The sequence below is a fragment of the Lethenteron reissneri genome, chromosome 13 (assembly GCF_015708825.2).
Source record: "Lethenteron reissneri isolate LAM-NWPU_2019-01 chromosome 13, ASM1570882v1, whole genome shotgun sequence".
In the NCBI taxonomy this organism is placed as follows: Eukaryota; Metazoa; Chordata; class Hyperoartia; order Petromyzontiformes; family Petromyzontidae; genus Lethenteron; species Lethenteron reissneri.
Window position 1 is genome coordinate 9,628,591 of NC_083791.1, and position 19,447 is coordinate 9,648,037.

Here is a 19,447-nt window from a genome sequence, read left to right on the forward strand (position 1 = left end):
AGGACGTTTCTTCCTCGATTCCTTCCCTTTTAGGAAGCAGCGTCAGCAAACATTGTTCGTGTGGCAGTGTGGCACCCCCCACCCCTCCCTCAATGCAATTAAACCTCTCTTGTGAGCGACAGCGTTGTTTGTCTCCAGCCGTTCCGTGTCATCCTTTCTTGGGCCAAATCCCAGTTTTACCCCGAGCGAGAGCGATAAAAATGCGTCTGGGCCTGGCTGTGTGACTGACTGGTGTATTGTGGCCAGGTTGGTTTTGTGTACAAGTGGATGGACAACGTTTTAAACAATTTCAAGCAATTCCAGCGCAAACCGGGCCTGGCCCAGGTGGCCAGATGGCTCATGATTCCTGGCGGAGTAAACGATGTTGCCGACATAAGCAGGAAGAGACATTGGGTAAATATTTGTAGCCGCCCTCCTTCCCTCCACCCCAACAACCCTCCCACGCCCACGAGGGTGCCACGGTGGCTAGGAGGTGTTAACTGCCTCGCCTGGTATGCAGTAAGTCGTGGGTTCAATCCCGACCCTGACGCCTGCTGCTGTATATTTGGAGTTTGCGTGTCTCTCTCTCTCTCATCATCATCACGGTGGCGAGGAGATGTTGACTACCTCGCCTGGTATGCAGTAAGTCGTGGGTTCAATCCCGACCCTGACGCCTGCTGCTGTATATTTGGAGTTTGCGTGTCTCTCTCTCTCATCATCATCACGGTGGCTATGAGATGTTAACTACCTCGCCTGGTATGCAGTAAGTCGTGGGTTCAATCCCGACCCTGACGCCTGCTGCTGTATATTTGGAGTTTGCGTGTCTCTCTCTCATCGTCATCATCACGGTGGCTAGGAGATGTTAACTACCTCGCCTGGTACGCAGTAAGTCGTGGGTTCAATCCCGACCCTGACGCCTGCTGTATATTTGGAGTTTGCGGTGTCTCTCTCATTATCATCACGGTGGCTATGAGATGTTAACTACCTCGCCTGGTATGCAGTAAGTCGTGGGTTCAATCCCGACCCTGACGCCTGCTGTATATTTGGAGTTTGCATGTCTCTCTCTCTCATCATCATCACGGTGGCTATGAGATGTTAACTACCTCGCCTGGTATGCAGTAAGTCGTGGGTTCAATCCCGACCCTGACGCCTGCTGTATATTTGGAGTTTGCATGTCTCTCTCTCTCATCATCATCACGGTGGCTAGGAGATGTTAACTACCTCGCCTGGTATGCAGTAAGTCGTGGGTTCAATCCCCGACTCTGACGCCTGCTGTATATTTGGAGTTTGCGTGTCTCTCTCTCTCATCATCATCACGGTGGCTGGGAGATGTTAACTACCTCGCCTGGTATGCAGTAAGTCGTGGGTTCAATCCCCGACTCTGACGCCTGCTGTATATTTGGAGTTTGCGTGTCTCTCTCTCTCATCATCATCACGGTGGCTGGGAGATGTTAACTACCTCGCCTGGTATGCAGTAAGTCGTGGGTTCAATCCCGACTCTGACGCCTGCTGTATATTTGGAGTTTGCGTGTCTCTCTCTCATCATCATCACGGTGTCTCTCTCTCTCACCGTGGTGGTCGCGTGGATTTTTGCTCCGGGTCCTCCGGTTTTGTCCCCTCCTCATTTCGAATCAACATCACGCGTTCAGAGTATTTGGCAAGCTGTACATTTCCACACGATGATAAGCCACTTCGTTGGGCTATCATTTTTGATGGCTTGGTCCCTTCTGAAAACAATCTACACAGCTCAGTAGGGCCTTGCCTGGTAAAATAAAAATAGTTTCGTGTTTTCGTTCTGAATTTGAACAAATGTTCCTACTGCCGGTGCAACATTTGTCCCCCCCATTATTATTTGTACTCCCAAAAGAGTAGTAATTTGTTCATGTTGGAGGTTCAGGGTTAGAAGAGCTATTTCACTGGTGAGGAGAGAGTGAGTGCCAAAGAGCTGGCGCATGAAGTTAAACTGTAATGAAAGCCAACTGAGGAACTTTTCACAAAATTGCTGCGTCGAGCCTCAGCGAGGCCAGGACCGTTACATATCCAACATATGAACTCCACTCACTCACTCTGTAGAACAGTGGGAGAACATACAAACTTCACTCACTCAGTCTGTAGAACAGGGGGAGATCATACAAACTCCACTCACTCACTCTGTAGAACAGGGTGAGATCATACAAACTCCACTCACTCACACTCTGCAGAACAGAGGGAGATCATACAAACTCCACTCACTCTCACTCTGCAGAACAGTGGGAGAACATACAAACTCCACTCACTCACTGAAGAACAGAGGGAGAACATACAAACTCCACTCACTCACTCACTCTGCAGAACAGTGGGAGAACATAGAAATTTCACTCACTAAGTTTGTAGAACAGGGGGAGATCATACAAACTCCACTCACTCTGCAGAACAGTGGGAGAACATACAAACTCCACTCACTCTGCAGAACAGAGGGAGATCATCCAAACTCCACTCACTCTGCAGAACAGAGGGAGAACATACAAACTCCACTCACTCACATTCTGCAGAACAGAGGGCGATCATACAAACTGCACTCACACTCTGCAGACCAGCGAGAGAACATACAAACTCCGCACAGAAAGTCACCCGAGTCTGGAATCGAACACATGCCCTTATTGTCGTGGGGCACGGGTGCCACCACCGCGCCACCCTGCCTCCCAAAACAATAACAATCCGTTGTTGTTGTTGTTTTAACTGGCCTTCTAGTGAAGAAAAAGCCCCGACTCCTCGAGCCGACTGCAGTAACTCCCCCGTGACCGCACGCGCGTTTCAAATCGATCACAGTTGGATGAACAGGGCATCTGCAATGCAACAGTGGTGAGCGGCGGTGAACTGGGTTAGCGCTGCACTGCACGATGAACCACGGCCCGACCCGGGGCCGATTCTCGCTCACGGCTTCTTAACGTCGGCGGCGAGCAAAATACAACCGCGTTCTCGGCTCCCCCTTCACCGACCGGCACGGTGAAGGATGGTTAAGTTAACCCTCGTGGCCAACGAAGGCCTTCATCCAGCAATGGCTAACCGGTGGCTTCTAGATTTGAAGCTTTCGCGACTGCAAGAATTCATACTCTTAGTTCTTTCGGTAAAAGTCACGTAGGTAAAAAAATGAAATTAAAATTAATAAGTGATTTTATTGTTTTTATTTTTATTAATTTTAATTTCATTTTTTAACCTACGTGCCTTTACTAAAAGAATTAAGAGTATAACCGGGGGGTTGTCGCGCAACGTGAGCACGGGTTTTCAAACAGGCACTCCCGTCACGGGCGAAGCGGAATGAACTCCCAACAGAGGTTGCATGGAGTTGGCAGCACGGACGGCTGGGGGAACAGGAGCTCAATTAGACGAGGGCAGCAGAGGAGAAGAAGCGACCCCCCTCTATTAGAGAGAGCGGGGTTGTGTCACGTGAGCGAGAACACTGGCGCACAACAGGTCCGATGCTCGTACGGCAAAAAAGAAAACGTCCGCCAAAACGTTCGCTACGCGGCGAACACCGCACCTCCGATTAGCACGGATGGCCACGTACGGTGCGAAAAAAGTCTAACGTGTGTACGGCGTGGTCTGATCATCTCACGCGTAGGCCTTGCTGGGGTTGTAGGCGGGGGTTAAACGACCAAGGGCTTACAGGCTGCCTCTCTTCTGACAAAGATCTGGCGAAATGAAGCCGCCAAATCAACCCGGCGATAAATGGTGACCGCGGCGGTCGTTCCTCTGCGGGGCTGCTGATGGTAGATGCAGAGCGACGAACTACAATTTCACGTTCACGTGCTCAAGCCAGCAGACAGCCGGCGTCAGGAGTGAGCGGAGTGCATCATCGTCGCGATGTCTCCTCCGTGTTTGTGGATCGGGGCCGTTGCGTCGTTACTCTGCGGTTTTTTTCCCTGGATTTTTCTGTTGCGCGTAGTGACTTTAAGATGTTCTTTGTTCAGTGTTTTTGTTTGTTGCGGTTGCACCCGAGTCAAGAGCCACATGGCTCACAGGGCTATACCTAATAAATGGAATTGAAACTGAAACGTCGTTACGGTCTCTCTTCTGCATGACCGCAGCAGTCGCACACCGCCGGAGTTTTTACTTAAAATTTTGTGCATCGGGCATCCGCCCGCATCCGCTGCCGTGGTTTGTGCGGCGAATACGGTTTTTCGCGGAAGATAAAAAAGGCCCAGGGATCGTTCTGCGGCAGGAGCGGAGGACGTCGGAGGTGACGGCCGGAGGTGCCTCGGGGAAGATCAAAGAGGAAAGAGCGACGCAAAGTGGACGGACGTCAAACGTGAAAACACTGCACCGAGGATGGAAGCCGTCTTCAGTTAAAGGCCGCAGAGAGGAACCGAGCGGTGGTGGAGAGAGATCACCGCGATGATGTGGGCCCCGACGAGCACACTTGCACGCTGAACTTCTTTCGCGCCGCACGTAGCCAACCGTGCTTACGTAGCCAAGATCAACACGATGTAGCCCGAGGGAGCGACAGATGAGAGAATACAAATTTCGCGAGTGACAACAGCTGCATCACGGATGTTACATTATTATTATTTAAATCGCGGGGTGGCGGGGGAGGGAGGGAACCTCATTTCACCCCGCTGCTTGCGTTCATTAACGCCTCCTCCACTGGAGGAAAAAATCCACCCAAATTTCACTCTCACGCCACCTCCCCACCCGTCCCAGCTGGACATCCCATCGCAGAGGCCGATCTGCTGCACGGAGAGAGGCCGCCGCATCATTGAAAAAATGATCGAAATGTTAATTTTAAAAAGACTTGACCGTTGCAGTAATATAAACAAATAATATATATAGGTCGATGTCATCATTCTGCATCGAACGAGGAGCCACGTCTTAAAGAGAGAGAGAGAGAGGGTCCTTTAGCCGATGGCATCTGGCAGTTATCACCAGCATCGATTTCAGTGAAGATGGAGAGACCGCTGCGTGTCGAAAAACCGGCTCCGGATGGTTTTTTTTTCATGCACCGAATATCAAAAAGCTCCTCGACTAATTCGCTTCCACAGGGCCGCGTGTGCGCGCTCAGGGTTGCGTTGGAAGGGATACTTTAATTTATCGCGTGGAGACAGACAGTGCCGGATTAACCTCGGAGCAAAAGTAGCTACATATGCTACGGGCCCCGCACTTTCAAGGGCCCCGCGCTAAATGCTTTCAAGCTATCAATTCCGCTTCAGTGATTCTGCACTTGCTATATTACTATAGTACTATACCGCTTTCAACTTTTACAAACGACCGCGTGTTTAAGGTTAGCGATTTGTCGTATTATCAGTCTGTATAGCAAATGAAAAAAATAGAATTACTTTACTACGCAAGTAAAAAATGTGTGTTTTAATATTTACGTGTTTTTTTTAAATGTAGGGCCCCTTTATAACATATGGCTACAGGCCCCGCACGAGCTTAATCCTGCACAGGAGACAGACGAGACGGACGAACGACGCGTGACGGGGGGCGCATTGCCCGCCGATCTACGCTGTCACTTTCTAAATCACGAGGCCCTCTTGGCCACGTTGCAGCGCGTGGACTTGGGTCACGGTGCCAGGGGGTGGAGTGAGTTGGTGGCCGGTGATTCTGGTGGAAATCAACCCGCCCGCCCTCCCCCCCCCCCGTTCTTCCGTCTGCCGGAACAAATCCGTGCGGCAGTGACGATGTGTCGCTTCCCAATTGCCAGCGGTAAAACAAACGGGCAACACGGCGGGGAGAGGTAGTGAGAGAGAGAGTGAGCGGGTGAGAGAGAGGGAGGTATAAATCTTTCGTGAAATCTTTCGTTTAAAAAAAGCATTGAAAAAAACAAAAAAAAACGAAATGATGAACGAAGCAAAGTGCCGACTACACACCGAGCATCTTCTTGTTTCCTTTGATCGTAAAAAGAACAGAGAGGTAGTGAGAGAGAGAGTGAGGGAGTGAGAGTCAGTGAGAGGGTGAGAAAGAGTGAGTGAGAGCGGGAGCGTTTACCTGCACGGAAGCCCGCACGCCAAAATCGATCGGCGGACTGGAAACTCTTGTCTCGTTCTTCTCTTCCTACTTCCTCTCACCCCTCGGTAGGGCGAACAAAATCAAACAGCACCTCGGGAGAACCGAATCACGTGCTGGGTTGTCCCCGCGGGGATCTCAGCGCCGTCGCCGCTCGCTCAACGCGCGCACGAAGAACAAGAAGACGTCGCCGTTGATGCAACGAGAACGCATTCTTTGTTTCGCTTGATTCCCTTCCCCGGAGCGTCTTCCGCGTCTTCGGAGACCCCGAGACGTCACGACGGGCGGAGATGCAGTGGAAATGCTTCCAGGAGGAGGTGGTTCGGGGTTGGAGGGTGGTTGGGGGTGGAGGTGGTGGATGAGCGGGCCGGACCGGGGTTGAGGTTGGGGTTGTTGTTTTCCTCCCTTTCAGAGGTGAGCTGAGTCCAGGGGGGGGCGGGGGGGCAGTGTTCAACCCCGCACGGCTCCCGCTGGGCAAGCGTTGATGAAATCCGCGGAGAGATGGGGGAAGAAGGATTGTTGGCTAGGTTGGTGTTGCGTCGGTAAGCGGACCGGTCCAGAGAAATACCCCAGAACAACCCCCCCCCCCACCACCAACCCTTAAAAAAAACCTACACGAAAGACGCCGCTTTCTGAATGAGCCACGCAGCACATTGGTGGCGGGCAGGGCCAGGCACAGAGACGAGAGAGAGAGCGATAAGGGAGAGAGAGGCAGAGACCGCGCGCCACTCTTTGTCTGGCTCACATCTTTGGTGGCAGAAAAAAAAATCTCGCAGAATGAGTCTGCGTGGAAAGTATGTGGCAGCGGCGGCGGCGGTGGTGGTGGGGGTGGCGGCGACGGGGGTTGGCTCATGTTGCCGGAGCAGTGAGCGAGAGAGGAGGAGGAGTGGTGGGGGTGGAGACTACTACCCTATTCACTGATGTACAATGGCCCCGCCAGACGCGCATATACCCCCAGATTCGTGCGCCATGCAATAATGTCAACGTTGATACCCACTGGCTTTTAGCGAACACGCAGTGTGTGTGTGCGGATTGGGGTGGGTGGGTGTGCAACAGTGGCTTGTGTAAATGCGCCGCAAGCCTGCGCCGATCGGCGTTGGATAACATCGGTGGGAGACGTGTCGCGTGAGCCCGGTTTGGGCCACCTCTAGCTCGACTCAGCCTTGAATGAGTAGCCGGTGTGGTGTGTGAGTCTATCAGCAATGGGCGCGGCACTGAACTCAGTGCTGGCCTTAACGTGTGATTCGTAACAGTCACTTGCTCTCACAAGCTAAAGGCTGAGCAGGTGATCTTTGTTTACATATGGATAGTTTCTGCTTCAATGCATAGCATTTAAAAGTCAACTGGCAATGTATTTCTGTATTCTTAGGTTTTTTCGGTAAAGTCACGTAGGTAAAACATTTTAATTAATAAAAGTGAAACAAAAATAAAATAAAAATCACGACGTTTCGGAGGCAACACAAGCTTCCGTCTTCAGGTGGAACCGTCACAGCACGATAGCTGTATCAAGTAAAATAAAAATAAAAATCACGACGTTTCGGAGGCAACACAAGCTTCCGTCTTCAGGTGGAACCGTCACAGCACGATAGCTGTATCACTTGATACTTGATACAGCAATCGTGCTGTGACGGTTCCACCTGAAGACGGAAGCTTGTGTTGCCTCCGAAACGTCGTGATTTTTATTTTATTTTTATTTTACTTTTATTAATTTAAATGTTTTACCTACGTGACTTTACCGAAAAAACCTAAGAATATGAATCCTTGCAGTCACGAAAGCTTCAAATCTAGAATGTGTCTCTGTGTTAAGAAAGAATACTGTAAAGATATTGGCAGCACCACTGCACATCAGCGGCGAGTGAGATCTGAACTGAGTGAGGGTCGCATCTTCACTGATTATTGTGGTGAAGTATGGTCAAATAGCTCCTGGCACGCCATGAGAAGACCTTCATCCCGAGCTGGAGTGATAACTGAGGGTACATTGTTGAATTACCACTACATCACACCACGTATTACCCGACACACACACCGCTGCACGTACGAGATTACATCATTGCATTATTGCCGAGATAAAATCCACGCGTTAATGATTGTTTCAAAACACACACACACATTCATTCATAAATACATACCAGACACAAGATACATATACACACACACAGATGTAGTCATACATAAGTTAACACGTAGAATTTGCGCAGCCAATATGATTCATATTCGATTTTTGCATTTACGTGGTAAAATGTCTGCCCTAATTAAGGATGCAAATTTGGCCAGACCATTGGGTGACCTGTCCCAAAAATCCATTATGAATGGAACACATACATTAGTATATATATCTATATAAACAAATGCATTCGTTGTAAGCATAACATAGGCACACGCAGCAATACCTCGGTTTACGTTGAGGATGCGTTCCTGAAAGGTGCGACGACAAATATCTAAACGACATAAAAAAAAATCGAAGCGGTTTACGGGGTAGGTGGTGGTGGATGGTGGCGGTGGTGATGGGTGGTGATGGTGGTGGTGGCGGTGGTGGCGGTGGTAGTGGGTGGTGGTGGTGCGTGGCGGTGGCGGTGGTGGTGGCGGCGGTGGTGGCGAAGCGACGGATCACGAGAAAGGAACGCGCATTTGGGTGACTTTGGGAGACGCACATCGAGTCGCGGTGTTCATGAAGCATCGACGCATATGCGAAACGACGCAATAGGGGGGAGAGAGAGAGACGGACATTTGTGGGCGCTGCTGTACAGCCTGCGGTGATGCGAGTGGCAAGGCAGGTAAGCGGGGGGAAAGTCAGGGGGTACGGTCACTGTGGAGATGGAGCGATGATCACTCGGGGCCCGAGCGTGGAGGAACGAGACACATCGCGGACTCGTGCCGGGGTGGGTACAGATCGTGGCTGCCCATTATAATAATGCAACGCGGACAACAGTTTAACAGCGACCACAAACTCCAATTTGAATGTGCACAGCAAACAGTGGCATTCAAATCGTGCAAATGTCTGCAGCCAAACAAACCCAAGGACAGAGGTGAAGGGAATGAATAAATGTACTGTACTCTTGTTTAAATCACAAAATCGAATCTGGGTTTTTTTGTCGTTGAGAAAAAAAAACGTTGCCAGAACGTCAAGAAAATTGTGTTAACGTGGAGAGAGAGAGGCGAGCAGGCGGCGGTGGGGGGAGGTGAGACTGAACGGCGGTGCGCGTTTATTCCAGAGAATGTGGTCGTCAAATCGTGCAGCCTTCACGCACACAGCCTCCCCCAGCACGCCCGTATAGCCTGGAACAGACTATTGGGGCAAGAGCTGCCAGCGAGAGAGACGCCCATGGCACACGAGGTGGGGGTGGCCAGCAACCACGCCCGGCCGCCTTTGTCTCCCCACAGCGTGGATTGTTTAACACACCGCACCGGGTACTCATTTGAGGCTGAGTCGACCTAGCGGAGGCCCAACGACCGACTTAGATAAAACCGTCACTGGTGCGAACCGCTCATCCCCCACACCAAAAAAGGCAAAGATCCCCCGTATAGCCTTAACAGACTGTAGGGGCAAGTGCTGTCAGCGAGCACTTATGAAGATCGGCACGGCACACGAGGGGGTGGGTGGCCAGCACCACGCCCGACCGCCTTTGCCTCCTCTAGTGGCGATGTTTACACACCGCACCAGGTACTCATTTGAGGCTGAGTCGACCTAGCGGAGAGGCCCAGGACCAGTTCAGATAATCGTCACCGTTGTTGGCCGTGAGCAGGCAATCCAACTTGGGTCGCCGGGTTCGTAGCCCAGCGTAGCGCGCTAACCGCTGCACCACCGCTCCCCGCCACCCATCACCGCAACACCCACTCGCTCCATCGCCGGCGAACGCATTTCAATTCAGTGCCAGAGGTCGCGCCACCGAGACGGGTTGGCGGCTCTCTTCCGAGCGAGTCCCGTGGCCGGTTCACCGCGGTCCGTCCCGGGGCTTTGTGCCTACGTGACCGCTCTCAAAGGGGCCCCTTTGTCTCGCGGGCGGGCAGCCGTCCGTCCGCCCATTGGCAACGGGCGGCGAGGCTTGCGCGCGTGGCAGCGTTGCCCAACGCAGTCAGTGGCCGGCGGTCAGAGGGCTTCCCGGGATGGAGTGGTGGGATGGAGTGGTGTAGACGCGGGGTGGTAGTGCGTGGGGTGATGACGAGGAGTTTGTGTACTCTTTGGTTCTTCTTGGTTCTTTCGGTAAAGTCACGTAGAATGGGAATAATAATTAATAATTTTAAAATATTATTATATATATTATTATATTATTTTATTATGTTTTTTTATTATTTCCATTTTACGTGACTTTACCGAAAGAACCAAGAAGATGAATCCCTGCAGTCACGAAAGCTTTAAATCGATACTCTTTGGTTCTCTCGGTAATGTCACGTGGGTAGAAAATAATAGATCACGACGTTTCGATCGCAACACAAGCAACCGTCACCAGGTGATATCAACACAGTCTCACCTGATTGATAGCTTGAAAGCATTTAGTGCGGTGCCTGTAAGCTACTACTAGTAGCAAAAGTAGCTACACATGTAGTCGTAGCTACTACTACATATGTAGCTACTACAAAAGTAGATACATATGTCGTAGTAGCTCCTACATATGTAGTAGCTACTTTGGCTACTAAGAGAATTCGGCACTGGTTGGTGGACCACTGATCAACGGCACCTGCTCCGGTCCAGACAGACACCATCCACCGATTATAAAGCCTTGCCTATACAATGCGTTTGATATTTGGAAAAAACCTGCGAAACTCATAGCCCGCTTTTGTTTTTTGGCCGTGACCTAAGCTGGCCTACGGTGCACACTAACTATGCAATTAAAATCCACGCTGCAGCAATAAATTCTGGGATTCACTCAATTTACTCGGCTGTAAAGCGTCTCGTGGGCGCACATTATTTTCTTGTCAAACATCGCCAACGGCGTCGTTGCATTTCTCCAAAATCTTCTCGGCCGGGCGTGTTGGCGCGCGACCCCAGAGGTCCGCATTTTTCCCCGCAGGGGAGAGGCTGACGGGTCACGCAAGCTTGTGAAATTCCCGAGCCTGCTGAGGGGAGCCCGAGAAGATGGCAGTAGAGAAAGTAGGTCCCCATAACCCCGTGTGCAATGTAACAAACATTTTACTAAATTGAGTGGATCTTAAAAAAAAATAATCTTCGTTTTTTCGGTATATACGCTGCCAAGCCTGGTGGTGTTCATTCAGACGCTGCCTTTCCGACAGACCTGTTCTTCACCTGAGGACGGCTGCTTGCGTTGTGGCCGACACGTCGTGAGAATTGTATTTTATGATGTTTCATTTTTATTATTTTATTATTTCCCTTCTACGTGACTTTACCGAAAGAACCAAGAAGATGCATCTCGTCTCGTCCCACGACCAGCGGCGGCACGGGACACGGACCCGGGATCCGACGGGGCAGTAGTGAATTACTTCTTCTTTGAGGCCGAGACGTCATCCCCGTGCTTAGAGAAGTACATCTCAAAATGACCCTTTCATCGCAGGGCACGCGAACAAGTGTGGCCTTTTTATTCCTCCCCCCCCCCCTTCATTTTCCTGTCTGGTATGCGTCGTAAATATAGCTTGCGCTCAAAGGGCGGTCAAGTGGCTTTTTAGGAAGAAAGTGTGTCGCTTCAGCTCACTGAACGTTCGGCCTGTTTGATAATTCATGCATAAGCGGTGCGTTAAACTACGTTGGGGGCATCGCAGCGCAGATGCGATGGTTGTGAGGCCAGTGGTGCTCGCTCGATAATGTTTTTTTGCGGATATATGGCGTGTACATTTTGATGATTGTGCCAAGTAAACCAAGCCTTGGCAAGTGACTACAAACGTTTAACAATGCATTGATTAATGTGTGTGTGTGTGCTGTGTGTGCTGTATATCTTTTGTGTTTGCTAATGACCTTACATGGGCCACATTGGGTGAGTGGGGGGGTGTCATCGCGCACTCACCCTGGGACAGCACGGTGGGCTTGGAGATGTCCTGCCCGTCCACGGAGCAGGCGTTTCCCTGCGGGTGCAGCGTGAAGGTGCTGCCGGCGCTGTTCTCGATGTGGCAGTGGTCAGCCGCCACCCCGCGGCCGTGCAGAGCGACGTCGACGGCGGGCTGACCGCCCGGCCGGCCGAACGTGGTGCGGGCTGGCGCCACCAGGCACACACGGAGACAAACATGGAAGTGGAGAAAGATGGCAAACTACCATTCTTAGATATTCTGTTTGAGAGGACACCTGATGGATCTTTGGGACATTCTGTCTACAGGAAAGCCACCCACACAGATTCCTACTTGAAACCTGATTCCCACCACCACCCGTCTCAAAATAATTCTCTCATCAAAACACTATACCACAGAGCTCATGGCATTTGTGACCAACACCACCTGGCCAGTGAATTAAGACATGTACATCGGGCCCTCAGGATGAACGGATACTCTATGACTGCACCATCCGCCAAGCTGTTTCTCCCACCATACAGAAACAGCCACTTGAAACTCTGATAAAAACAATCACGTTGCAGGTGTGACCAAAAAGATCTCCAGACACGGAGACAAGCAACGGGAGCAGGGCTCACCAGGGTGTTCAGTGGGGTGTGGTGGGGGGCGGGGAGATCACCCTCTTTTGAGTCAACCAAATAATCTTCTTGGTTCTTTCGGTAAAGTCACGTAGAAGGGAAATAATAAAATTATAAAAATAAACATAGTACAATACAATTCTCACGACGTTTCCACCACAACGCAAGCAGCCGTCCTCAGGTGAAGAACAGGGAAGAACAGGGCTGTCGGAAAGATAGCGACAGACCTGTTCTTCACCTGAGGACGGCTGCTTGCCGTTGTGGCCGAAACGTCGTGAGAATTGTACTTTATTATGTTATTTTTTATTATTTTATTATTTCCCTTCTACGTGACTTTACCGAAAGAACCAAGAAGATGAATTCCTGCAGTCACGAAAGCTTTAAATCGAAATTTAACCAAATTACTGAAGGATTTTTGTTTAAATTTTAATTTCACCAGGTAAGGCCCCACTGAGCTATACAGCTGTTTCACGCGTAGGGCTTTCGCGCCCCAATAGTATTCGTAATAAAGGTTGTTTGGGTTAGATCGCGTAAGTATAAACGTGTCGTCGTGAACCCGCCGCCACCCGACAGCACTGTAAAAATCGCCCGACGATGCTGGATGTAGTTACCAGCGAAACGTTGTTCTACTCAAATTGTAAATGTTGTGGATTTACTCTCCAACACACCATTGGGCTGAAGTAGTAACTAATTGGCACGCTGTGTTTACGTAACAAACCTTACTAATTGACAATGTCGGGTGCTGGAGGGTTAACGACACATTTATTACTTCTGTGAATGCCACCCAAGTTGGCTGGCAGTGTCCCGCTGGGCCTTGCGATGAAGAACAAACAGCGTGTCAAGGTGCTTTCAGCGAATTGATGAGAGCTATTGCGCACGTGGGGAGGAAACCGAAAACCCACACCGCCTTATGCGAGGGGGCAACGCTCGATCCCCGTACAGACGGCGAAACATTCCGATAAGTGCACTTGTTTCCGCACGCCACATGGAGTGTGGCTCTTCCTCTCGCTGTGGCCAATAGCCGCGCACGTTGACCCGGAAAATATTCAGTGAAGAATTCAACGCCCATCACCGCACCAGGGCCATGCCTCGTTCAGTGGGCAACTACATAATACGACCTCGCTTACATAGATTGTAAAACTAGTAAAATATTCACATATTCATGGAGACCTCGCGCTGTTTGTTGTTGTTGTTGTGTTGTCGTTTGTTTCTGTTCTTCATTGTCATAGTCATTGTTGTCGTGTGTTGTCATTTGTTGTTGTTCATTGTTGTTGTGTTGTCATTAGTTTGTTGTTCGTTGTCGTGATCATTGTTGTCGCGTGTTGTTGTTTGTTGTTGTTCATTGTTGTCGTGAATGTTGTTGTTGTGTTGCTGTTTATTGTTCATTGTTGTTGTGTGTTGTCATTAGCTGTTGTTGTTGTTCTTCCTTGCCGTCGTCACTATTGTCGCGTGTTGCCACTTGTTGTTGTTGTTGTTGACGCTGCTCACCTTGGTCCAGGGGCAGCAGGGTAACTGCCACGCTCCATCGCCCTCCGCCGAGGCTCACCAGGTGAGGCTTCTCCGTCTGCACCTTGAGCCCCTTGCCCACCTCGCTCACGTCAAGCGACGTGCTCTGATGACAAACACAAACAAACACGATGAAAGCGCAGGCTGGAGGCCACGGACGCTGGACTTCTTTCGCACCGTACAATAGCCAACCGTGCCGATCGGAGGTGCGGTTTCATCACGAGCCAGGATCTTAAGGATTGGATGCGTACGCCGTGACGATGAACAACTGCGAGACAGAGAACTAGTAAAGCAAATAAAATTTCGATTTAAAGCTTTCGTGACTGCAGGAATTCATCTTCTTGATTCTTTCGGTAAAGTGACGTAGAAGGGAAGTAATAAAATAATAAAAATAAAACATGATAATTATTTTATTATGTTTATGTTATTATTTTATTACTTCCCTTCTTTTTATTAAAATATAATAATAATTTTATGTTTTATTTTTATTATTTTATTACTTCCCTTCTTTTTATTATGTTTTATTTTATTATTTTATTACTTCCCTTCTACGTGACTTTACCGAAAGAACCAAGAAGAGTTAAGCAAAGTCGCTCAAAGTAAATGAATCTCAAAGTACGTGGCGGAGAAGAAGTACAAGGTGGAGGTTTGGCCGACAAACTTGCCCAGAAGACAACCCAAGAGAAATGATTTGATGTATGTTCTTGGTGTGTGTTGCTGCTGTTGTTGTTGTAGTAAACATTTGGAAGAGCAGTTCCGGGGGCTTACCCTTTTCAGATAACCGGCCAAATTGTTCGAAGGAAATGAAAAAAAACCGGTGCGCTAGGGGTGCCATCGTCGCGCCGAGAAAACAAAACACGCACAAGGAAGAACAATCACGCACACGCATGGAGCCTGTCACCCTCTTCCCAACCGAGGGTGGTTGGAGGGTCGGGGGGTGGCTTTCATCCACCACCGATCGTTGCCGTCGCCATCCGAGCCGCAGGCATGAGATGACACCCGACAGCGGTGTTTAGTAGACTTTCTCCGTCCATTGAAACATCCGAGGAACCTTGAACCTGAAGTCTACAGACGGACGGACGGAGTCTTCGTGCCGCTGCCCTGCAGTGCGCGCGCCCCACTGCTTGTCACGCGGCATTTCGAGGGGCAGCTGGATTTTCAGGGTCCTACGGTGGCTGGGAGATGTTTACTACCTCGCCTGGTATGCAGGAGGTCGTGGGTTCGATCGCCGACCCTGACGCCTGCTGCTGTATATTTGGAGTTTGCGTGTCTCTCTCTCTCCGTGGTGAGATGTTAACTACCTCGCCTGGTATGCAGGAGGTCGTGGGTTCGATCCCGACACTGACGCCTGCTGTGTATTTGGAGTTTGCATGTTTCTCTGTCTCTCTCTCTCAGCATCATTCGTTTTACAATATCTGGCTACTATACCTTTCCACGTGATTCGCCACTTCATTGAGCTATCATTTGTGGCAAAGTCGCTTCTGAAAAAAGAGTTACATAGCTCAGTGGGCCTTAACTGGTAAAGTTCAAAATAGATGTAAGAGGTTAAACCCCGAGTCTACTGCACCACCACGCTGTTGCCATGCCCACCAGTGTCCGATGGAGCCCCCCCCCTAACCCCTATACCCCCCCCCCTCCCAGCGAGTAAAACCCATTGAGCTAAGAAGCTCTGTTAACAAGTGGGCGACTCGGCCAGGAGACATCATGAAAGCATTCCACAATTAGCGATTTGAAAAACAAACTTAAGAGTACGAGAAATTATGTTGCTAAATAACATTCACACTTCAACTTAAGTGTTGTTAATAACAGTCAGCTTAAATGAGGACAGAGAGCCATAGGCACACGCAGAGACCCATAGACCCATACAGAGACCCATAAACTCACACAGAGACCCATAGACTCAGAGAGCGCTAGGCTCACACAGAGACCCATAGACTCACACAGAGACTCATAGACTCAGAGAGCCCTAGGCTCACACAGAGACCCATAGACTCAGAGAGCCCTAGACTAACACAGAGAGCCATAGACTCACACAGAGACCCAAAGACTCACACAGAGACTCATAGACTCACACAGAGACCCATAGACTCAGAGAGCCCTAGACTCACACAGAGAGCCATAGACTCACACAGAGACGCATAGACTCAGAGAGCCATAGACTCACACAGAGACCCGTAGACTCAGAGAGCCCTAGACTCACACAGAGACCCATAGACTCACACAGAGACCCAAAGACTCACACAGAGACCCATAGACTCACACAGAGACCCAAAGACTCAGAGAGTCCTAGGCTCACACAGAGACCCATAGACTCACACAGAGACCCATAGACTCACACAGATACCCATAAACTCACACAGAGACCCATAGACTCAGAGAGCCCTGGACTCACACAGAGACCCAAAGACTCACACAGAGACCCATAGATTCACACAGAGACCCATAGACTCAGAGAGCCCTAGACTCACACAGAAACACATACAGAGACCCAGAATGGAGATGGCCAAGAGACGAAACTTACGTGGTTTCAACCCCCTTTGGGGGCAGCTACAATAAATGCCTTTGATCCAAATTGCGTGCGAAATCTGCCACGTGGCACGTGCCGTTGTTTTTTTCCCCCTATTCGGCCATCTGCTCTCCCCGGCCGCTCTCTCTCTCCCTCTCTCGGGGGTCTCGTTCGTGGCCCCAATGGAGGCTTACTGATTGTGACCTCAGCCAGCGCGGTAATGAATTCATTAAATCTCTTCTAATTGCCCGGGCAATGGGGTCTCTGGGCTTTATTAAAGCTTTTGAGAGAAAAAAAAACCCGCACCATGATTAACCTTTGCTACCCACCCCACGCCATCCCACACCCCCCCTAGCTTTTGTTGATGTGTTTAATCGTACCGTCGTTGTTGTTATTACAGCTGGTTACTGTATGTTGCGAACGGAGTTTAAAAAAATAAATGATCATACAAACCGCATCTCCGATTAGCACGGTTAGCTACGTACGGCGAAAAATAAATTAAACGTACATGCATACCAGGGGAGAGAGAGCGAGAGAGACTACATGAGCAGCAGCAGTAGCCGCAGGAGGAGGAGGAGTAAGAAGTAGGTGTTTGGTCGATCGATCGCAACGAGGCTCGCTCTGGGGTCGCCGGACGTGCTACGCACCGCACTCGGATCACGCGGCCCGCTTCGTGAGCTTCGACGCACACACAGACACGTGACACCGGCAGTACGTGGTGTGCGTGTGTTGCTTGATGTGCATTGTTTATTTAAATGGATTCAAATATATTTCACCGAGGGGAGGATGAAAGGAGACGAAAGCAAGAGGCGGTGAGCGAGCTGAAATTAGCTTCAATTGAGAGAGAGAGCGGTTCATTTAGTTGCTGCTGCTGTTGACTGGTGTGTATGCTCGCTAACAGCACTTGCCCCCTCAGTCTGCTGAAGGCTATACGGGGGATATTTGTCTGTGTGTGTGTGACATTCACCTGGCAGGTGCACAGTGCCAGTTGATAGAGAATGGCTGGGCGATGATGATCTGTTTGGTAACAGTGTAGAGGTGATACGCGCTGGGATTAAGGATCGTATGCACAGTGCGTGATGATTGGCTGTGTAGGTGGTGACGCGCGCTGACGGTGGAGGATCAGGGGTCAGCGCGGGGTCGTGGGTTACGGGGTACCGATTGGCTGTGGGCGGTGACGCGCTGAGAGAGAGTGCGTCGTGATTGGGTCATTAAGGAACGACGCTCACGTCGACGCCGCATCAGCTCCGTCCCTCGTGAGCAGGGGCTATAAAAGGGGATGCACACAGGCGTAAGGGCAGTGTGTAACCAGCGAAGAAGGAAGACGGGGATGAAGACCTAGAGCCCTGCGGTACCTAGCCCCGCTGTCCTAAGGGGACCGGGACTCTGTGTAACCCAGAGGCGAGTGTAGTGGGTGTAGCCATAGGTCTACACGAGCCGAATGTACTATGTGTAGCCAGGGCATAGGGCTTACACGAGTCGAGTGTATTGTGTAGCCAGAGGCATAGGGCTTACACGAGTCGAGTGTATTGTGTAGCCAGAGGCATAGGGCTTACACGAGTCGAGTATATTGTGTGTAGCCAGAGGCATAGGGTCTACACGAGTCCAGTGTATCGGGTGTAGCCAGAGGCCTAGAGCTTACACGAGATTAGTGGAGTGTGTCGGAGGAAGAAGAGAGACCACACGGTGTATTGTGATACCTAAAGGATTTAATAAAAGTGTGTTACCCGTCAAGAAGTTCCTGCCGTCAATTCCCATACTTCAACTGGCGTCAGAAGTGAAACGGTCCTCCAAGCATGGATACAAGGAGGAACCGTCGGACCCACGGGATTGACCACGAGGACAACCTCGACGACGCGGGCCAGCGGGCATCAGGGGGTGAGGAAGAGGAGCTGCCCACGGGGCAGGATCCACCGACGGCGCCGGTCGAGCGACGGGGGACTGACACCGTGCTTCGCGAGGCACACTCCCGTCTGGCGGAGCTGCTGCTCGCCGCCGCGTCCATCTTGGCGGAGATCAGCTCGTCGGGAGGAGCGGGGACGGCGGCCGACGTGCTACAGGATCGCCCTGCAGATTCCCGCCAAAACGATTTGGCGATTCCCGCCATTTCATCCGCTCCAACTTTTGGCGGGAACGGCCATCACCACGTGGCAGCGGTTCTCCATGCGCGGCCGCTGACGTCACCAACGCGCGCGGCGGACCGCCATCACACACCCGCCACTGGGGCCGCCATCTTACACACCGACGGGGGGGCAGAGAGGAAGCACGAGGAGGAGGACGACTTTATCTTTCAGCAGCGCCTTCCCACGTTGTCAGCATTCAAGGCGGAAGGCGGGGATTGGAGCCAATTTCAGCGCAGATTTTTGGCGCATCAAGAGATGTCCGCCTGGTCCGACGCTACGGCACTGCAGGCACTGCCTGCCATGCTGGACGACAACGCGCTCGCGGCCTTCACGTCCGCACGTAGGTCGGACCGCTCCACGCTCAAGGATGCGCTGGCTCTCATGGCCAAAGTCTACGGTCCTCCCTCGGCGTGCCGCCATCATTTCTACGCAAGACGGAAGGCGGACACGGAGACCGTGCTCGCCTACCGCACGGCGTTGCTCGCTCTCGCTGACGCCGCGTTCCCTCGTATGGACGAGGAGGGCCAAGATGCGATGGTTTTGGAGCAGCTGCTCAAGTTGGCGCAGGACCTGGGGGTCCCCATCAACACGGCCGACGACACCGATATTTCTTCATTACGGGTCGCCACGAGCATGCAAGCGCACGAGGTCCTTCAACGAAAGCAGGGGGTCGTCTGCAACGCTGCCGTGGCCTCAACTCCGGGTCCGGTTGACACCGTGCCCCAAGTCGTCAGCCCACGAGAGGACGCGTTCATCGCGGGACGAGCGGGGGACTGGAGGTC

At 51.1% G+C, this 19,447-nt stretch overlaps 1 protein-coding gene across 1 annotated transcript in view; it reads right to left on the reverse strand.

Moving 5' to 3' along the window:
• Nucleotides 1-19,447, reverse strand: part of LOC133342084 (pleckstrin homology-like domain family B member 1) — a 122,190-nt gene that overhangs the window by 71,415 nt on the left and 31,328 nt on the right. Inside the window, 2 exon segments of the mRNA XM_061551011.1 lie at nucleotides 11,916-12,101; nucleotides 14,019-14,142. Of these exon segments, the coding sequence (XP_061406995.1) occupies nucleotides 11,916-12,101; nucleotides 14,019-14,142 (310 nt within the window).